Below are 23,110 nucleotides of genomic sequence, written 5' to 3' on the forward strand. Positions count from 1 at the left end.
ATGGCGGTCAAGGTGACTCCGTCAATATTTCTGTTCAGATATTAATTTTAAAGCTAGTAACGCGGGTTGCCACAGTTGGATATGGGACACAGCTTTACCTGTGCGGCCGTGTGCGTGTTTAACCTCTCACTAAAATGCAGCGGGATCCCCTTTTTTGAGCACCGTTACTTTGGCGCATCTCTCCCGGCCTTGGAGAGAGAACTGTAATTTGTTTACAGTGTTGCATTTTGGCAAATTATGCTCATCTGGCTGCTGGCAGGTTGTAGCACGATTATTTTACCATTCCGCTTTTGTGTCAGGTGTTGTAGCTGTTGTTACATCGCCTGTGATCAATAGACTGCGTAAAAAAAATCAAAGCTGAATGATAGTCTGAAGTTTAGATGTGGCAATGGTTATGTAGCAGTGTCACCTGCTGAAACTGTAGGCAACAGAATGCCTTTCTGTCCCTCTGACAATATAGGCTAGTGTTGTTAACAGCATATTCCAACATGTATGTTTTAGGTGCAAACAACCAAAAGAGCCGACCCCCATGACTTGAAGACTATTTTTCTGAAGGTAAGACTGATTATTTACATAATACAATATCTTTAGCCACATGCAATGTGCATTTACATGGCAAACACACACAGACATGTGCAAACATTGTACAAGTAGCCTATTGATGTGTTAAAGTGTCTGGTGTCAAGTGGGATACATAGTTCAGAAAAGGTCAGACAAATGCTTCGACTAATTTTGGATCTGCTTCAACAAAGAATCTCTCCTCCTCGCCTTGACTTCATGTGTGTGACGTGTGTTTTTGATCGTCAGATCTTAGCAGGACATATTTTGTCATTTCTTAACATGCATTGTCCATCTTTCAAAGCAGCAAATCCCTGCCAGTACTGTGGGCATTTGCTTACCCCACAGGTCTTGTTTGGAGTATAAACTTGCTCCTGAAACAGAGACTTTCTTTGAGCTACAAGCCCCTCCACATCTAGGCAATTGTAAGAGGGCTGCATCATTTGTAATGCACATTCAGCCAGGTGGAGGACTTAATTAAGGGATGCTCATTCTGACCGCCTGTATAATTCGATCAAGAACTACTTGAAACCTATTGTGAGGGTGAATGGATACACAATCATGCAATGGAGAAATGTGTTAATAAATTGGTTGGAATTAATACTTTCACTTAAAACATTAATTCAGGAGAGTGCATTGAACTGCAATCTTGAGAAACACTTTGCGTGAAGGTTGCCTCCCTCTCTCTCTCTCCCTCTCTCTCTCTCTCTCTCTCCCTCTTTCTCTGTCTATATCTTGCTCTCTCTATCTGAGCTTGGCTGGATTCCATGAGCCTGGCCTTTCTGTTGCCAGTTCAGAGCTATCTCTGTTCCAACTTGAAACCCAACCCAGACTCTAAAAATGACCTTCCGTCTTAAAGCCTAGGCGAGGGCTCCGTTTTAGCACCACAGTGCAATTGGCTGTGCATGTTTCGCTTCAATCAAGCACATTCAGTACAACACAATCAGTACTTGCACCTCCAAATCCAAGTAAATCTCTTTAAAAAGTCAGTGTTCTTGTATGACAGTGACACTCTAATAAACACATCCTGCAGTGTAGTGACAGCATACTATTTACATTGTATGTCCTGTGCTATATCTGATATTCTGTAAATATGTGATATGAAATGAATCATGCATGATTCAATACAACCACAATAATACGAAATAAATAAAAGTTCAATGACAGCCACAAATCATTCTAGCAATGGCATCCATTGGCTTGCTATAATGTAAGTAAGCATTTAAAAATGCCATTACAAGGTGAGAATAATATAGTTTGGAGAGCTTGTGAAGTTGAGATGGGCGAGCTGTCTCATACTCCAGCAGAATAAAATGTTCACCATCCATTTTCTCACATCTTTGTATTGCAATGTATTGAATTTCCATATATAGTCCCCATGCCTGATACCTACTTGGTAACACTTTATAATAACGTTCAGTCATAAGTCATTTATAAGCCTTTAGTTAATGATGAACTAATCACTTGCAAAACATCAATATACATTTGTAGATTATTAATAAATGCGATGTTAACCTATCACAAATGCGTTGTAAGTCATCTATAAACTTTTAGTAAATTAAGTGTTCCTCACCTGTTATAAATTATGTGTAAATCATTTACAATTAATTTACAAGGCTTTCTTCATCCCCTAATCTAAAGTGTAAACCATTCATCACACATAAATGTGTTACATACAAGGGGGTAGCTCTATCAAAATTGAAGCCAATGTGGACGTGCACTTAAACCTGCATTCTTTCGAATGGCCTGCAGGGTGCGACCCATTGGTCTATGGACTTCTGTTTTTTGACGCCTCACATATGGCATTTTGGCCATTGCCATCTTGGATCTCGACACAAGTCCAGGGGTTTCCCACAGAGCACGGCCTGCTATTGGTCCGTGATCGGCGAGCTGTGTGATCAGTGGATAAGCAACCTGTCAATCACGCCCCAAAACATAGCCTGCAACTATACAACATAGCCTGAAACTAGCGATTGAGACAATAAATGCATTAGGAAAGTGTTTACTGAGGCCATACTTGAGGCTTCAAAACAGAAGTCCACAAACCAATGGGTCGCCCCCTGGAGGCAAAGAGGACACTTCCGCATTGGCTTCAATTTTGACAAACAGAGCTACCCCCTTGTATGTAACACATTCATGTGTCATGACTCATGAATGGTTTACACTTTAGATTATGGGATGTAGAAACCCATGTAAATTAATTGTAAATTATTTACACATAATTTACAACAGGTGAGGAACACTTCATTTACTAAAGGTTTATAGATGACTTACAACACATTTGTATATGTTAACATGTTTTGGTCAAGATCTATGTAAAATGTGTTATGTCTATTGTTTTGATTATATGAACATAGAGGGATTGTACATAGTGTTTGGATGACCAAAAATAAAAATCTGCAAAATCAAATCAAATCAATCAATCAAATCAAACATAACATCTACAAATGTATATTCATGGTTTATAAATGGTTAGTTAATCATTAACTAAAGGCTAATAAATGACTTACGACTAAACGTTATTATAAAGTGTTACCCCATTTTGTCATTGATGGGATGCCTCACAGCATTGAATAAATAGAAAATACTAGGTAGAGCCAGGAAAGAAAAAAAATCAATTGCGCAGGCTTGGCGTACAAAACAGTACACCAGGCAGTTGGAACAAATAAAAACCTTATTGTCACAAAGAAAATAGAGACAAATCGAGGGACTCGTAGTAGAAAGAGTGACTTGTTGCTCGCTCTTCGCATCACCTATTGGCTTTCTTTCCCCCTCTCAGGCTCTCATTGTATTCAGAGTTCAATATACTGTCGATCATTGTCTGTCCTATGCACAAATCATCATTCTATTTGAGTGATTCTTGATTCAAGTCAACGGAATATGGTGTGCGACGCTCAACATACACTGCTCTTAGATACACCTGTGTCTTTGTCGCCTCTGCAGTATGCCAGTGTGGTGGAGGATGGGGAGCATTACATGACCCCCAGGGACTTTGTGCAGAACTACCTGTTTCTGCACACACAGCCTCAACATAATCCCAAAACTGTGGAGCTTATTGCTGGAGTGGCTGACACCACGAAAGACGGGTGAGCATTTTGTTTACTGTCAAATGAGGATCATTTTGTGTTCAATGTGAAATGCTGTCCCTGTACCATGTCTCCCAGAATGGTATACTGCCATACTTACTATGGCAGTACATTCGCTGCAATAATGTCACCAAGACACATTCCTGTTACATTTATTATCCCAATAAAGTGATTCTGGTTAAATGAAATGATCTACACACACTGGGTGCAGAACACTGCCAAAGCAGCAAAAGAAACAAAAGTAGTAGCAAGTGCAAGGGAAGGGAGACTGTTAATGATTTGTCCAAATGATGTTTACACAGACTCAATAGCCATCTTTTTGGGTCAGTGTTACACCTATGGTTGATTGATTGAAAATCCACTGATAAGACAAGATGCTTTGTTTTTCACAGTATGGTCCTTAGTATTGGCGAATGCAATTAAAATTGCTGAAATACACAATCGTAGCTGCACATAGTTTCACATGTCCTACGTAGATTCTAGAGCAGCACTGCATGAAGTAAATCACTGGTTAGACTGTCAATATGCCTGTCACTCAAAAACCTGTCAGAACATTACAGTACACGTGTACAAACAGCAGAAATAGCTGTTGCATTGTTGCATTTGTTTGCTGTCCTGAACACTCAATATTTGATGGAGTTTACTGGTCCGTTCAGCTGTCAATAGCCGTTTTCACACATGCATTGAACTCCCAAAGATATCCAGACATTACCCCGATGGGGTCTGTATGTGTGAAAGCACAATTGTCCGTTGGGAGTGTGCGGCCATGCAAACATCTCCCCCCCACTCACTGCAACGTCTGTGTGGTGCACAGAGCAGCCCATGTGTGAATAGTGAATACTATAGGATATTATTGTCCAGAGTGAGCGAGCTACCCAGGCCAGGCACCACCCCTCAACTAAAAACCACACAGAGGATTTCCTCATGTGTGAAAATAAATGACACCAAAAACTGCCTGTTGTGTTCTCCATGTGTGAAAGGACAACTCCAGCGAATGTGACTGATTCAACAGACATGGTCAAGAGTTCATGTCTGAAAACAGCTAATAAGTGATAAATGAATGCAGATTGTGATGTCGTTTTTGGCTTTTGTCATTTTGGCAAAGATATGTCCTTTTTTCAGATAGCACTCTTTCTTTCTTGTCCAAACAGACTGATCTCTTTCCAGGAGTTTCTGGCCTTTGAATCAGTTCTATGTGCCCCGGATGCGCTGTTCATAGTTGCCTTTCAGTTGTTTGACAAGACTGGCACAGGGGACATCTCATTTGGTATGTACATGGCAATGGATGTCAGCACGCTGGTGTGGGAGTGTTCTGCCTGCTACATCTATCATGTTATGTGCACAACATTAGAATAACTATATGAGTGCAATGGATGATACGGGATTAATGTAGCCTCGGTAATGAAGGGTAATAAGGGGCTTTCTGTCGTAGTTGTTTTTTAATGGGCAACTTTGATGGTGGTGGGGGCCAAAAAAAAATCACATCCACAATGTCTATGACATCATCAGTGGGACATCATCAGTGGGTATGACATTATCAGTCACCACTGGCTCACTTGATGATTGTGGGACATGATTTCATCAGTCACATCACTCGATGATTGTGGGGCATGAGATCATCAGTGGATATGACATCATCAGTCGGGGGCGTTTGCATGCTCAGTTGACATCATCAGTCATCCACTGGCCACCACTCAACAATGATGACAATGATGTCATTGCTCTGGCCACCAGTCAACGCTTGGGGCTGCCGCATGACATCAGTCATACCCACATGTCTGTCAGACATACATACTGTACATACAGACAGATGGTCCGTGCCATAATGGAAGGACACACAAAGTCAGTTATAGAAGCGGCTGCGCTGCTTTAAAGAAACTACTCTAGTAACGTGTATGTTTGTGTGAGCATAGCATAGCCAACCGTGGGTGTCGGGCGCTATTCTTACTGTAGCATGTGCAGTCAATGAATGTCACAGTAGCCATGTTTCTCTTTGCTGGGCTTCTGGAGCCTATAGAGTATGACTGATGCCAGCTGCTTGTATTCTTAAGGTCTCATCTTAGGGCAGAATAGCGGCGGAGCTGTGGGGAACATCACATTATAAGCAGTTCCATCTGACAAGAAGAGAAATGAATCCAGCATGTCACGAGCCAGGGCATGCAGAGTCTTACAAAGAAGCTGTGGCAATGATCTAAAGTTGTGTAGAATGGGCCTCCATCAAAGCATCTGAAATTGAGAGCAGTGTCTTATACAGAGAATTTCTTGGATCGACTCGCAGCCCCGCCCAATGTAAAGGAGTGGGACTGTCGAACAGCTTATTCAGCCCATATTGACTCTTTCCTCCACTTTAAAGGGGTACCTACAAATGCAGTAAAGACGTGACAAAGATTTCAGAAATCATTGTTTCGTGCACGTTTTTCCCTCTGTCTCTTGTCGTTACTCACTGACGTGCAACTTTTGCAGAGAATGTGCGTGACATCTTCAGCCAGACCACAGTCCATCACCACATCCCCTTCAACTGGGAATGTGAGTTTATCAGGCTACACTTCGGCCATGAGAGAAAGAAGCACCTGAGCTACGCGGAGTTCACCCAGTTTCTGCAGGTATGCATACATACATACAGCGTACATGCACAGCAGACACTCACATCAGATCAGCTCAATCACAATTCTTTCAGCAACTCTCTGTATTAATTCATGATGGGCCACCACCACTAGAGAAACTTTAGCCTGTACTGATGTCACAAACCTACAGTACGTACTTGGATCTATCAAATGTTTGGAATTTAAAGTCACACTGAAATGAAAAAATATTGTATATATTAGTATTTTTTGCATTTCTAGCTCATTCTGACTATCATACATAAATCTGTTTGACCATCTATGGAAAAAGAAGAAAAAAAGACAAAAATCAAATTACTCTTACTTGGAAAACAGAAAATCTTTGACTGCTTGGAACAAACCCAGTAACACATATGAATAGCTACAAGTAACCACTAATTACTCAATACCACCTATGTAAATGAGGGATACAAATATTACTGTGATCTTTTATTTCTGTGATCTTACCTACTATTTTATAAATCTTTTGTCTGCTTGTACTGACCTGAACAAAATAAATTTCCCTTGTGGACAATAAAGTACAGCTCTATCTACTGTATATTGATAGCACAGTCTTCCCAAGCCCTAGAGAGCTAGAGAGTGAGGTAAACGCCATGTTGAGTGATCATTTTCACCCTGTGGTGAAATATTTCTATCATCTCTTCCAATACGACAATACTCCATCCACGAGGGGCAAATGGTCACAGAATGGTGTGATAAGCATGGAAACGATGTAAACTACATGACACCAAATAACGGCATTGTGGTGTGCACTCTCAAACTGTTCTGGTGGTTTGTGGTAGTCCGGCACACTATTACGATTCTAATGTTGGTGTTTCCTTTATTGCTAGTTGCTTGTATGTTACGGAAACGTGCTGTGCTAGCGCGGCTACGGAGGCCCTCTGCTTTGACGTGCAGGGCTGTGGGCTCGGAGAGACGGCTGGGTGGTCTGAGAGTCACACAGGCTGCACTGTAGCTCCACTACAGCGTGGGATCCCTCACAGCACTTTGTGGTTTATCATAGTTGACTAGGGTTTCCCACCGCTACACCAAAGAGCCTCGCATGTGTGCAGGTTTTCATTGAGATCCATCAATATTATTTTGTTGTTTCTCTCTCATGTCCCAGCTGATTTCATTTTTTTCTTACCATTGTTTTGAGTGAGTATTTCCTGAAAGGTCCTTAGTAAGAAGTAGAAGTCCATTGATAGATTGGATTTTGAGTTTATTATTCAAACAATCTTTGCTCTGCCACCTTGTGGTTGTTGCATTATTTGACCAGGCTGCACTCCAAAAACCTAAGTGGGTGCAGACAAGGAAGCACATCTGTAAGTATATGGTTTTGTTTTGGGAGGTGACGAATGTTGAATGTTTTTTCAACACTATAATCAACCAACAGTTTGAGTGAGTTTGTGTGTAGCAACAATTCAGTTTTCAGTATCAAAATATTAAGATGAAGAGCTATATTGCAGTGAACCTGCTCTGTGTTCCTGTGGTTATATTCGATGAGCTTTGACAGCAGACTTGACCCTGGGTCGGTCTCCCTCGGCATCCCCTCCTGATTGCATGGTTGTCATATTGAATCATCTTCCTCCGGACACACCTGCCGCCCGTCTCCACCAAGCGTCCTGCTCTGCTCCGCGATCAGGCTTCACTGGACATGGTTTCCATTAGTCTCCAGAGAGACAGTGGTGATTACAAAAGCCAGTGTCTAACACTGTCACATCTGATGACTTCCACATCTGCAGAGCAACATGCAGCACTGATATCATTATGCTTTCTTATTCCAAAGTTCCATTTCACCACTGACTCGTAATGCGATGCTCCTCATCACAGGAACCCACTCTTTGCTTCTTTTGTCAGCTAACAGTTTGACCTTTTTCCTTTGTGCTGTAGGAGCTGCAGTTGGAGCATGCCCGCCAGGCTTTCGCACAAAAAGACAAGACCAAGAGTGGCACCATCACTGCCTTGGACTTCAGTGACATCATGGCCACCATCAGACACCACATGCTGACGTCATTTGTTGAGGAGAACTTGGTCTCAGTGAGTTGTGGAAAGAGCTTGACACCTGTTGGTTAAAGATCAGAATGGGAAAGTCATATTGAGAGATTAATGTAGAACTGTACGAGTAGCGTTGACATCCATGTTAGTAATTTACATTTGGACATATTTCAGTCAGTAGATCATGCGAGGTGTAAAAGAGAAACATTAAGATGACCTAAGTGACAGACTGTGGGGCGTCGGTAGATTCCCTGCCTACCAAAATAGGGGTCGCAGGTTCAAGCCCCCTTGTTACCTCCGGCTTGGTCGGATGTCCGTACAGGCACAATTGGCTGTGTCTGCGGGTGGGAAGCCAGATTAAGGGGTATGTGTCCTGGTCACTGCACTAGTGGCTCCTCTGGTCAGTCCTGGCGCCTGCTCGGGGGGAGAGGAACTGGGGGGAATAGCGTGATCTTCCCACACGCTACGTCCTGCCGGTGAAACTTCTCGCTGTCAGGTGAAAAGACTGCATGTCTATCGGAGGAAGCATGTGCTAGTCTACAACTCTCCGCAGATCGGCAGAGGGGGCGGAGCAACGACTGGGACAGGGAATTGGCCAAGTACAATTGGGGAGAAAACATGAAAAAAAAGTGACAGACTGTGGATGTTTCTCCAGGCCGCTGGAGGCAGCACATCCCACATGGTGAGCTTCTCCTACTTCAATGCCTTCAACGCCCTCCTCAACAATATGGAGCTGGTCCGCAAGATCTACAGCACCCTCGCCGGCACACACAGAGACACACTTGTGACCAGAGGTACTCCTGAGCAAGTCATTGTGATATCACTGACATTTAGACCATGTACATTTCATATGTCATATGAAATGTGGCTGTTCCATCATGTTTCAACTTTCTTGACAGAATGGTGTCAGGGAACACACAAGGAACATTATACCATAGCACTAAATTACTAAGGTAAATGAAAATCTTAACATGGTAATCAGTTCACCCCCTACATGTAGATCTGTGTAATTGATAGTCGTCAATCACTTGTGCCCCTAACTGTGTTTCCCATTGTGATACATAGTGTGTAGATTCCTGTGCTATCTTTCCATGGTTTTCCTCCTATAGAAAATAATTTGGTCAAATAGTATTTGCAAATCATTCTTAGTATTTGTATTACAGACAATGTTAAGTCAGTAGTTACGTGACAGGAAAGTATCCGGCCGCAGTACCGAGAGAGGGTTGCAATCCTTCGATCAGACAGGAAAAGTGGGGAAAGTGAATAACTCTTAACTCCCTCAACAGCTACTACTGGCTTTTGAGCAAGGCACTCAACTGCTCCAGTGGAGCTGCTCAGGCCAATAGGCCTGTGGGAGCATTGGGATGCTCCCAGGCTCCCAGCTGTATGAGTGTGACGCTAACCCTACTACAATAAGTCAGTTAAAACAAACCATGAAAAGTATTTGCAAATACTATTGAACCCTGACCAGCTGTAGAATTGAATGGATATGACATCCCCCTCAGCTGGACAGTGCCTCCTGTATGATGGATAACTGAATGTGCCGTGGTTTCCTGTGGATGAGCTCCTGTTGGCTTGATTCTGCTTCCTCTGCTCTTTATTGTCATGCAGAGGAGTTTGTTCATGCTGCCAATAAGTTTGGCCAGATCACTCCAATGGAAATTGACATCCTGTACCAGCTCTCTGGTCTCCACTCTCACTCTGGGTAAGATTCAGAATCTCTCTGTTATAAAGTACACTTAATGTTTTTCTTTTCTTTTACTTTTGTATGCATTTAACGTGGTAGGTTTTTCTGTTGCCCTCCAAATCCATTCAGTGTATTCAAAACACAAATACACAACAGTGTTATTTTCAATTAGTCCACGAGGGGAATAAAAATGTTACAGCTCTGTTTATTGGATGTAAATTCAAAGTTATTGCTCATTCAGTTTAACAACAGTGGCTCCATTGGTTGGTTTACAAGAGAAACATAAAAGATGGGTGCAGACTTTATGAAGCGCGCGGCCAATGGGGAATATTTGTGTCTCGAAAGGCTTTCATTTATTTACCTGTTGGGCCATGGGCATGTATCCAGCTTTGTTTGTCTGTTGTTTATATAAGCTCAAATTAAAGATGCAATAACTTAAAGTTATACGGCCGTAAAAGCTCTGTGGAAAATCTGACATCACCTGCTGCTGCTTGCGATAGATGCAGGCCTGGGATTTTTCCTGGCGTAACATAGCGACTCTCCCCTGCTGTTGTGTGTTAAGACGGCTGAACCACGTGGACATCGACCGGATAGCCCCGCTGGAGGAAGGCGCCATGCCGTACCACCTAGCCGATGCCCAGAGACAGGTAGCCTGATTGACACCTCTAATACACCTCCCCCCCTCCTTACTGCCTTTTATCTGAGCCTTTTCTCCCCTTTTCCCTCTACTTCCTTCTCAGAAAGGAGCGGAAGGGGGAATGCTCAGTGAGTGCATTAGCAGTGGCCATGTTTCTCGTCCTTTGTGAAGTGCAGTACTAAAACGTGCAGATAAAAGTAGAGTATAATTATGAGTATAAAAGAGGAATGGATTGCTGCAGTGCGTCCCTCCATGAAAGGCTCGCCCTATTTTATGGTGTAGCCGGACCAACCCATCAGACGCAGTCACACATCGAGAAGCTAATAGGAGGCTTTCATCAATGTGAGTCTTCAGGAGTCCTTAGCAAAGTCTGTTAAGAGAAGGAGAGAAGTGGGGGGGGGGGGGTTGGGGGGGACGAAGTGGTTCCTGCCTCTATCAGGCTGTGGTCAGACCTTTTCAGGCCACTCATGCTCCCGGGACCTCTGCTCGGAGGTCTGGAATTTGATTCCTTTGGGTAGGGGGGAGAGGAAAGGCATGACCATGTTGCAATTCTCAGGCCTGCCCTTAGTGGAAGTAGGCTAATTGTTTAAACCCTTTGATCAAGACCTCGATCTTGTTAGCATGCAACCCTCAGTGGAAGCATCTGGGAAGAGGAAAAGGCTGATCTGCTCTCCTCCCTCCTGGTCTGGTCTGGTCTGGTCTGGGAGAAGTTACTCACGGGCGCACATACTTGAACTCAGCCAGTATAATATTCATGTAGATACTTATCTGTACATGGAAAAGGCTTGTGGGGCTAATCTGTTCCTCTGCACCACAGCCAAAGCAAAGGGGCTCCGCTTTCACCATCAAACACCAAATCAGAGATCAAGTAGATAAGAGAAAAATTATACTTTGTTGTAAAAATAAAAGAAGACCCTTTAGCCTGTAGCCTCTCACTCGCGACATCCCTAGAAAACCTGGCTGCAGGCTCACACAATCACTTACTGTATCCAAACCTGGGCTGTCTATGACATACAATACTGATGAATCAGATGTTACACCATGCCATGTCTACATTCCAGCAGCGCCTTCCTCCTGCGTTGAGTTCTCCCATAGCATTTTTCTTTCCACAATGTATCTGGTTCGCTATAGTTTAATAGCCAGCCGATTCATGGGTAGCATTCTGATCCCTCGTCTTTCTCCAGATTCATTTTGACCGATGGTGTCTCTTCCTCCCCCTATACAGCACGAAACGTCCCGGCCCGTCTGGCTCCAGGCTGCGGAGTCTGCCTACAGGTTTTCTCTGGGCTCAATCGCTGGAGGTGAGTGACATGTCTGCGGCGGAGCCCCCTGGCCCGCCGAGGGGTAACCTTAGCCGGGCAGACTGGCCCGTTGAGGCCCCGGGGCCGGCCATTGTGCTGTGGGGAAAGGGGCTCTGATCTAAGGCTCCTGCATTGTGCTGCTGTGCCACTGGTGGCTCCAGGCTGTCTTTGGGGCCGGAGCTTTGGAATGACACAAATCTTCCGGAACCGCACTCTGGAATCTCTGTGTAATTACACTGGAAGGAACTGATACAAGGAACCTCTGACATAACTGCCCCTGAGATAGGAACAGACTCTGACTTTGTGTGTGTGTGTGTGTGTGTGTGTGTGTGTGTGTGTGTGTGTGTGTGTGTGTGTGTGTGTGTGTGTGTGTGTGTGTGTTGTGTGTGTGTCTGTGCGTTCCCTGACCAAACAAGAGAGGAGTTATCAACAGTGTTGGGGGTAACTCATTACAAAAGTAACATATTGGATGTAATATATTACTTTTAGCAGTAACTCAGTAATATAACTTATTACTTGTAGGATTTGAGTAATATTATACCAGTTACTTTGTCAAGTAACTCAAGTTACAAATTGAGTTAAAAAAAAAAAAATCAAAGCACATATTTAAATAAAGATACAATAATTTCCTAATCAAACTGTTTTTATGCAAATAACCACTACAGATGACAATAACAAAGGGAAAGAATAACATTTAGAATTTTGGACCATTTACACTGACTTCAAGGCGGTTGACATTATTTATCAGGATGTTCCGGGGCAGCGATGTCATTCTGCTGCTGCTGTTGTTTTGGTGAAAGTAATGCAAAAGTACAAGTAGTGTAATAAGTAACAAGTTACTCTACACAGACAGTAATATTGCAAAGTAACGTATTACTTTCAAATGAAAGTAACTAGTAATATGTAGTATATTACATTTTGAAAGTAACTTGCCCAACACTGGTTATCAATCCTAACTCACCAGTGGCCACTTCAGGCAAGTTTAGGGAGACATGATGAGGCCGCCGTGCCTTTATGGTGTGCTAATTAGCGGTTCCTCACCCTCGGTGCTAACGAAGGCTGCCAGAGCCGTTTGCATGTTTGAGAGAAGAGTCATTACCGGAGCCTTTGATGTCAGACAAGACATGGCAAGCATGGCTGAGAGCAGGGTTTAGTGCAACCTGCTGCAGCGTCCCCAAACACGTTCCGCACAACCCTTTTCCCACAGTCACCAGACTCCCTACTCTGTCTCCTAATCACTGTTTTCATCTAGTTTACACACACACACACACACACACACACACACACACACACACACACAGACACCTCTATCACTCAGTGCAGCAATCCTAGACAGCCTAAAAAAATATCTGCCAAAAGGACTATTATTGTCCAACTACTAACAAAGGAATAGCGGTGACAATGCATCAGCATAGGCTCATAGCTATCTACTGTAAGTGTTTGTATCCTCTGGTGAGCTGCATCTATTTCATAGTTTCATCATAAGATTCACTTTCATAGCCACAGTAAGTACCGGTAATCAGATTACAAATGAGGAATTTGTATTAGTCAAGTATGCAGCGTAGAGGTCCCATCAATAGTAGAAGACAAAAGCTATAAAAGAATCACAAACCAAACTGTGCAAAGTTTCTAAACAAACTGTCTAAACCAGAGGTTTTCACACTGCGGGCCTCCCCCCGCCCCTCGGACAAGCCTGGAAGCCCCTCCCCCCGCGCAGTTTTCTTGTTTAGTTTCGCTTAATTCCTAGATGCCTATGGGATCGTGATTGTTATTTGATCCCATAGACACTCAATAATTGAGCCAAGATAGCCTGATATTGCTGTTTGACTTCAGACTACATCAAATACATAAAACGGTCTGCTGAAGGCATTTATTTGTTTCTGACTCTGACTCACACATTTCAGCTATTCTGTGTCATCTCCTTTTGTAATAACTAAAGTAATATTTATTCACTTCCATTCACTGAGCCTCCCCTGAAACTGTTTGGAGCCCCCCTGGGGAGGCCCGCCTCCCACTTTGAAAACCTCTGGTCTAAACAAACTACAAAGTAACACATTTCCACTTACAGCCTGTCTAACTTCAGATGCTCTACAACTGCTGAGGAACTGTATTTCTAGAAACAGGGAATACAGATTTTGAGCAGATTGTGACAAATGTATGTGTTTTGCAGCCACTGGTGCAACAGCCGTATACCCCATTGACCTGGTGAAGACCCGCATGCAGAACCAGCGCTCCACCGGCTCCTTCGTAGGAGAACTGATGTACAAGAACAGCTTCGACTGTGCAAAGAAAGTGCTCCGATATGAGGGCTTCTTTGGCTTCTACAGAGGTAATGCGTTACACCCGCGTCTCGCTTATATAACAGGACCTGAAATCAGTGTAAAAAAAAAAAAAGAGAGATGGGAAAGCATCAGGGGTTGTCAGTGTGCTAATATCAGCAGCATGGTTTGCTAATTGATACCAGAAACCTTTGCCCCCTCCCTATTCAGCAGTGAATAAAGCAACACCCAGGGGTCGCGTTTTCATTATCTCAATACCTGGGAGATGTCCCAGAGGAAAATGGCCAGCAGAATTCATGTAGTAGCAGTGTCTGATCTAGCTCTGGCCTGGATAGTGATAATGGTGCTGAAGGCTTGTGATATACAACACCCCATACCCCGGGGCTGTTCATATGAAGGAAGTCAAGACTGCCATCTACTGCTACGTACGTCCACCACTGCAGCTCTTTGTTGTTCTGAACTGCTCTGCCCCCCCCCCCCCCCCCCCTTCTCCTGTCTATCTCTTCCACACGATGAGAGGGTGATTGACTCCGAGACAGACACGCTTGGCTGTCTTCTGGCTGCATACCAGCAGCAGTCACTCAGCAGCTCCTTCAGAAGTTTATCTGGCCCGACGAAGGACAGACGCTGAAACAGTATGGCGCTTATCGCCACTGTAGCACCCCTCCACTCCCCCCCTCTCTTGTCCGTGACCACACAGCTCTCTCTGTTCCCCGATCGCCACGGTGGGATCAGGCCTCAAACAATGCTGATCCCATACACACCAGCACCAGTGTCATATTTTGGACTTTTGTTCATTTTGAATGGGACCTTTGTACTTTGGCGCATCAGATGTATCAGCCCTATCTGTCAATATTTATGGGTTTGTTTTACGCACACACACAAGAATCCTGCAGATTATGCTGTACTATCTGTCAGTGGATGTACTCATCCAACAACAATAAATATGTGCATTCATTCATTTCAAGCAAGAGTCTGTCTCTGTCAGGTATTGTAATGGAATCTATGAATAATATTTTGCAGGTCTCGTCCCACAGCTCATTGGTGTTGCCCCGGAGAAAGCTATCAAACTCACGGCAAGTCATTCCTCTCTGCAGCTCGCACTCTTCCGAAAGTTGCTCTGAATGATTGACTATGAATGATAAACATACACAGTGCAGAAATGCACTCTTCAAAATCAGCATGACTGCAGCTACAAGTGAACATGAATGCTGTGCTGTCAACATGTGGATGGTGTCTCATCTGTCTTTGTCTTGATGTCTTCTTTTTTCAGATGAATGATTTTGTAAGAGACAAGTTCACCACCCAGGATGGCAGCATCCCTCTGGTTGCAGAGATTCTAGCTGGTGGATGTGTAAGCATTGCTTTGGTGACATTTACATTCATTCTGTAGAAAAGGTGAAAAACAAGAGGAGGAATACAACACGCCGATATGCAAAATACACACATGACTAAAAGTAGTCAGGGCCAAGGGCCAGTAAACTAAAAATATTTACCTGCTAAGAATGAATACACATTTTCATAGAAACACGTTTGCCTACCCATTTTCAATATTTTGTGTGTAGGATCAAGCACTAAGTGAAACGTTTGAAAGCTTCTTCACTCCCTTATACAATGGATAAAGTTTGTAACTCATTGTGCAATAGAATTCAAATGACAAGAAAGTATGATGAAGCATTTTGAAATACAAAATGTTTTATATTATCTTATTAATGCTCAAGTATTGCCAGGCTGGTTAGCTGTTTGTGAAGAGGCTAAGACAAAAGACTGTATATAACTGAGACATTAAAATGTTTTTGTCTCAAAACTTTACCAGCCAGTGTGGCAGGTTGAAAGACTGACATTTGGTGAGTGTTAATTTTAGACCGCATTATAAAGATCACAATCTAGATTTTTTCCTTAAAAGAAAAAATAATTCCATATACAGATATTGAATAATTTTCATTTACATTTAGTGTGTGATAGAGTCCAGTTATAGTCAACTTCCTTAATGTACTGACATTCTTAATGCCTGAATTCAAACATTGACTTTGGTCCCTGAACCCTCTAAAATGAGACGATGCCTGTGAACCAACTCTTCTTTTTTGGATCAGCTAATTCGCCACGCTGTAACATTTTGAGTGCATCAATGGATTAAAGCGGTAATTGACTGGCTCTCCCTCGCCGCTGACTGGGGTGTGGTGACGTGCAGCGGGTAGGCCAGGGAGCAGAGCCTGCAGGTTGCTCACGGAGGAGCGGGGTCCGCGGGGTCGCGACCCCTGTCAGGGTGTAATTGGAGGAAGAGGCCCTGGAGGGTCCTGGATGGAGCTGGGTCGAGCTCACTGTGATTGAGTTTGACAACGCAGCCATACCTGAGGCCTGGTCAGCTGCAGGCCCAGCACAGGTCTGCATACAAGGATGTTTCCAATAGCCACTGGTAACCGCTGAATATAGAAAGGGATACGTCCTATCTGTGGCCTGCCTCGCTTTCCTCTGAGATTTCTACAAAGGGCAATATTCATTTTGATTACGTTATATGAATTGATCCGCGTCCTCATGTAGTCCTCATGTGGTTTTGTAAAAGTTAAAAGTCTGGTGTTAATCTGATGAGAATGCCATGTTGAGTTATCCCTCCTAACAGAAGAGAGAACTGAAGGAGATAAAAGAGATATAACCACGGAGGGGACGAATGCATAAATCTTCAGAGTAGCGGATATTCCACGTCCACTTTGAAAATGACTAAATGTGCTCGAGCTTTTTTTAGACCTTTGCTCGGATGTTTACAGATAAGACCCCTGCCCTGACTGTCACCAGCAGCCATCCTGGGGCCTGATTAGATTTGGGGAGGGTGATAAATGTGCCTGAGTCAGAGGGTGCCGTGCCTCAGGGCGTTGCTGCCTGGACCCAGGCGACTCAGCGATCTCCCCTGGGAACAGGGTGAATTGGGGAAGTGTGCGGGGCGATGCCGGGTCGGGCCACTCACCCTTCCACAGGAGACGCCTCAGGGGAGGGGAAGGGGCAGAGGGCTGGTGCCAGGGTCACAGCCTTCCAACCATGAGGCAGGGCTCCTCCTCACCCCCATGCCTGTTCCACCATGACCCCACCGCTTCCTCTATCAATGCCTGCTTTTTTCTCCTCCTGTCAAGGCCATTCCCCCGACAACATGAGATCAGACTGAGGAAAAAGCCTCTTTTGTGCTATAGTTTACCGAGACGATTTGAAAACTCTTATTAGGGTGAAATGCTTACACATCACATCGTTAGCATCTTCACCCAAGTTTCACCCCTCAGATGTGGTAAGAGGGCAACCTCACTTAATCACAGGAAACGTGCACAGAAAAGGAACCCTCAGCGTCTTGACTGTCAGCAGCAGCAGTGTATAAACCACTCGTCACCTCTTTCTTTTCCCCTGTTGTGTCCTGCAGGCTGGAGGTTCCCAGGTGATTTTCACCAATCCTCTGGAGATTGTAAAGATCCGCCTGCAGGTGGCTGGAGAGATCACCACGGGCCCCAGGGTCAGCGCCCTCAATGTTGTGAGAGAACTGGGCTTCTTTGGCCTCTACAAGGTAGGTCAGCACCTCTCTGGCACCATGCACTCTGTAGCATCCACCTTTATTCACTGTCCTCTCTGGCACCATGCACTCTGTAGCATCCACCTTTATTCACTGTCCTCTCTTGCACCATGCACTCTGTAGCATCCACCTTTATTCACTGTCCTCTATGACACCATGCACTCTGTAGCATCCACCTTTATTCACTGTCCTCTCTTGCACCATGCACTCTGTAGCATCCACCTTTATTCACTGTCCTCTCTTGCACCATGCACTCTGTAGCATCCACCTTTATTCACTGTCCTCTATGACACCATGCACTCTGTAGCATCCACCTTTATTCACTGTCCTCTCTGGCACCATGCACTCTGTAGCATCCACCTTTATTCACTGTCCTCTCTGGCACCATGCACTCTGTAGCATCCACCTTTATTCACTGTCCTCTCTGGCACCATGCACTCTGTAGCATCCACCTTTATTCACTGTCCTCTATGACACCATGCACTCTGTAGCATCCACCTTTATTCACTGTCCTCTCTGGCACCATGCACTCTGCAGCATCCACCTTTATTCACTGTCCTCTCTGGCACCATGCACTCTGCAGCATCCACCTTTATTCACTGTCCTCTCTGGCACCATGCACTCTGTAGCATCCACCTTTATTCACTGTCCTCTCTGGCACCATGCACTCTGTAGCATCCACCTTTATTCACTGTCCTCTCTGGCACCATGCACTCTGCAGCATCCACCTTTATTCACTGTCCTCTCTGGCACCATGCACTCTGTAGCATCCACCTTTATTCACTGTCCTCTCTGGCACCATGCACTCTGTAGCATCCACCTTTATTCACTGTCCTCTCTGGCACCATGCACTCTGCAGCATCCACCTTTATTCACTGTCCTCTCTGGCACCATGCACTCTGTAGCATCCACCTTTATTCACTGTCCTCTCTGGCACCATGCACTCTGCAGCATCCACCTTTATTCACTGTCCTCTCTGGCACCATGCACTCTGCAGCATCCACCTTTATTCACTGTCCTCTATGACACCATGCACTCTGTAGCATCCACCTTTATTCACTGTCCTCTCTGGCACCATGCACTCTGTAGCATCCACCTTTATTCACTGTCCTCTCTGGCACCATGCACTCTGTAGCATCCACCTTTATTCACTGTCCTCTCTTGCACCATGCACTCTGTAGCATCCACCTTTATTCACTGTCCTCTATGACACCATGCACTCTGTAGCATCCACCTTTATTCACTGTCCTCTATGACACCATGCACTCTGTAGCATCCACCTTTATTCACTGTCCTCTCTTGCACCATGCACTCTGTAGCATCCACCTTTATTCACTGTCCTCTATGACACCATGCACTCTGTAGCATCCACCTTTATTCACTGTCCTCTCTTGCACCATGCACTCTGTAGCATCCACCTTTATTCACTGTCCTCTCTGGCACTATGCATTCTGTAGCATCCACCTTTATTCACTGTCCTCTATGACACCATGCACTCTGTAGCATCCACCTTTATTCACTGTCCTCTCTTGCACCATGCATTCTGTAGCATCCACCTTTATTCACTGTCCTCTCTGGCACCATGCACTCTGTAGCATCCACCTTTATTCACTGTCCTCTATGGCACCATGCACTCTGTAGCATCCACCTTTATTCACTGTCCTCTCTTGCACCATGCACTCTGTAGCATCCACCTTTATTCACTGTCCTCTCTGGCACCATGCACTCTGCAGCATCCACCTTTATTCACTGTCCTCTCTGGCACCATGCACTCTGTAGCATCCACCTTTATTCACTGTCCTCTCTGGCACCATGCACTCGGCAGCATCCACCTTTATTCACTGTCCTCTCTGGCACCATGCACTCTGCAGCATCCACCTTTATTCACTGTCCTCTCTGGCACCATGCACTCTGTAGCATCCACCTTTATTCACTGTCCTCTCTGGCACCATGCACTCTGCAGCATCCACCTTTATTCACTGTCCTCTCTGGCACCATGCACTCTGCAGCATCCACCTTTATTCACTGTCCTCTCTGGCACCATGCACTCTGTAGCATCCACCTTTATTCACTGTCCTCTCTGGCACCATGCACTCTGTAGCATCCACCTTTATTCACTGTCCTCTCTGGCACCATGCACTCTGCAGCATCCACCTTTATTCACTGTCCTCTCTGGCACCATGCACTCTGTAGCATCCACCTTTATTCACTGTCCTCTCTGGCACCATGCACTCTGTAGCATCCACCTTTATTCACTGTCCTCTCTTGCACCATGCACTCTGTAGCATCCACCTTTATTCACTGTCCTCTCTGGCACCATGCACTCTGCAGCATCCACCTTTATTCACTGTCCTCTCTGGCACCATGCACTCTGCAGCATCCACCTTTATTCACTGTCCTCTCTTGCACCATGCACTCTGTAGCATCCACCTTTATTCACTGTCCTCTCTGGCACCATGCACTCTGTAGCATCCACCTTTATTCACTGTCCTCTCTGGCACCATGCACTCTGTAGCATCCACCTTTATTCACTGTCCTCTCTTGCACCATGCACTCTGTAGCATCCACCTTTATTCACTGTCCTCTCTTGCACCATGCACTCTGTAGCATCCACCTTTATTCACTGTCCTCTCTGGCACCATGCACTCTGCAGCATCCACCTTTATTCACTGTCCTCTCTTGCACCATGCACTCTGTAGCATCCACCTTTATTCACTGTCCTCTCTGGCACCATGCACTCTGTAGCATCCACCTTTATTCACTGTCCTCTCTTGCACCATGCACTCTGTAGCATCCACCTTTATTCACTGTCCTCTCTGGCACCATGCACTCTGTAGCATCCACCTTTATTCACTGTCCTCTCTGGCACCATGCACTCTGTAGCATCCACCTTTATTCACTGTCCTCTCTGGCACCATGCACTCTGTAGCATCCACCTTTATTCACTGTCCTCTCTGGCACCATGCACTCTGTAGCATCCACCTTTATTCACTGTCCTCTCTGGCACCATGCACTCTGTAGCATCCACCTTTATTCACTGTCCTCTCTGGCACCATGCACTCTGTAGCATCCACCTTTATTCACTGTCCTCTCTGGCACCATGCACTCTGCAGCATCCACCTTTATTCACTGTCAGATGAGGGCGATGGAAGATGCTCTGATGATGTTGAGGTACGATAACAACATAAGAGCCTGTCGTCCACACCAGTGCATATATTAAATAGATATATTATTTGACATGTGCTTTTGATGAAAAATAAAGACAATTTAATAGTAGCCTGCATTCTATCACTGATGGTAAATCATGCTTATGCTTTTGCCCACTTAACCACAACCATGCATAGATCAAACACGATACGAACAAGCATATTTGTGCATGTGTCAAGGCATAATGGAATCAGAATCTGGAATTTAAACACCACACAGCCTTATACTGACTGCAATTTTCCAAAAACAGTGTTTAACATGCAGAAGGCACCATGGCCAACAAGAAACAGCAAATTAGGGGGGGGGGTTATGCTTTGCTACTGCTGCTTTCCAGCTCCTTGTGGGTTTATGTACATCTTGAGTCATGTGTTCATAGTCCATATTTTAATGAGGAGCAGACAGTATGGGGCTTGTTAAAAAAAATACTTCCTCTTGGTAGAAGCCAGCACACCGGGGTCCGTGGTAACGCTGTGTGTGTGTGTGTGTGTGTGTGTGTGTGTACACACACGCGTGTGTGTGCTGGATCTCTTTGGAGGCCTCAGACTGCAGCTCGGCCTGGGGGTCTTTGGCTCCTACTGTAGGTTGACTACTCCCAGGCCAGATAATCCCTGAGGCATAACCACACTGGCCTCCACCACTGCCTCTACCCTTTCAAAAGTAGAGCCACAGCCCTCTCATGTAAAAGAAGGAGAAGAAGCTATATTAAGGGTTTTAAAGAGGAAAGATCTTGAATCCACTGTAGAGCACTGCCACTCATGTCAAATTAACCTGTGCTTCTCTAAAAGCTCTCTATGTATGATCATCATCACCGCTCTCAAAAGTAATCAGGGAGAGCTTTGCATTTAGTGTGTTTTCTCTCTGCACTGTGAAGGAGAAACGTCCTGCAGGTGTGGTTCTCTATGGCTGTACAGTACAAGGCATCTTCTCGTGTTTGTGTGGTAGGGGGCGAAAGCTTGCTTCCTGCGCGACATCCCCTTCTCCGCCATCTACTTCCCCGTGTACGCCCACACCAAACAAATGCTGGCAGATGAGGACGGAAGCCTGGGGGCACTGCAATTACTCACTGCTGGAGCTATTGCAGGTAACAAATACATCTGGAAACCTCCGGCTTTTGTGCTCTTAAGAAAAGCATTTTGGTTTTCATTTAAAGGTTTCGTCAAATCCGTCCCATGTTTTTGCTTTCTGAATTATATCCTGAGAATCCCTCAACACCCCAGCAGTATATACAGTGCGCATTTCACATCCTGATATGTAGCCATACCTATTTCAAGCCCTGCATGATACGGCTGTCAGAATGCGTTACCATCTGTGCATAGTGAAGTGTTCATTATGTTGGTTGTGAAACATCTCCTAAGGTGTACCGGCTGCTTCGCTGGTGACCCCTGCTGATGTCATCAAGACCAGGCTCCAGGTGGCCGCCCGGGCGGGTCAGACAACATACAATGGAGTCACCGACTGCTTCAGGAAGATCCTTAAGGAGGAAGGTTTCAAGGCATTTTGGAAAGGCGCAGGAGGTACTGTAGATGCGCGTGTGCACACACACACACACACACACACACACACACACACACACACACACACACACTCAAATACACCACTGTCCAATAAGTGGTTTCATGACTAGGAAATGAGGCTCGCCGTGGCTGCTGTAATTGTCTAGAAGCCACCAGAGAAATCCCACATTGTAATTTTCTACCTCCATTAGCGCGTGTCTGCAGATCCTCACCGCAGTTTGGTGTAACCCTGGTGACCTATGAACTGTTACAGAGATGGTTCTACCTCGACTTTGGAGGACAGTAAGTACACTTACTTTAAGCCTGTGTTGCACAGCGTGCTTTGTGCATTGCTCTAATCTAAGCCTCTCCTCAGCCGTCCTGCCGGCTCTGAGCCCACTCCCAAGTCCAGGATTGAGGACCTTCCTCCGGTGACTGCAGACCATGTGGGTGGCTACCGCCTGGCTGCTGCAACCTTTGCCGGCGTGGAGAGCAAGTTTGGTCTGCACCTGCCCAAGTTCAAGTCTTCTGGAGAGGCAGCAGTCAAACCAGCAGAGCCTTAAACAGAGCCAGAGGCCCCACAAGCAGTCTCTACTTAATCATGCAGACTGCGAGGGCCGCATGCTCCTCCCTTCAACCCTCCAAAGTGGTTTTATTGGATAAGAAAATAACGGAACAGCACCCATTTCATTTGAATGAAATCTAAACTGCGGT

General features: G+C 45.0%; 1 protein-coding gene across 1 annotated transcript; it reads left to right on the forward strand.

The window, feature by feature from the left end:
* LOC310778607 (electrogenic aspartate/glutamate antiporter SLC25A12, mitochondrial-like) lies at positions 1–23,071 on the forward strand (the record flags this gene model as incomplete). The annotated part of the gene is made up of 18 exons (XM_083639091.1): positions 1–12; positions 502–555; positions 3,502–3,644; positions 4,796–4,911; positions 6,108–6,247; positions 8,138–8,284; positions 8,898–9,036; positions 9,854–9,947; positions 10,492–10,576; positions 11,792–11,867; positions 14,038–14,196; positions 15,170–15,222; positions 15,420–15,500; positions 17,550–17,690; positions 21,846–21,984; positions 22,259–22,417; positions 22,609–22,699; positions 22,773–23,071. 18 exons carry the CDS (start codon positions 1–3, stop codon positions 22,957–22,959), a joined length of 2,016 nt encoding a protein of 671 aa, XP_083495217.1. The 3' UTR covers positions 22,960–23,071.
* Between the last annotated feature and the right edge of the window lie 39 nt (positions 23,072–23,110).

Source organism: Poromitra crassiceps (genome assembly GCF_964638095.1).
Source record: "Poromitra crassiceps genome assembly, chromosome: 6".
Taxonomy (NCBI): Eukaryota; Metazoa; Chordata; class Actinopteri; order Beryciformes; family Melamphaidae; genus Poromitra; species Poromitra crassiceps.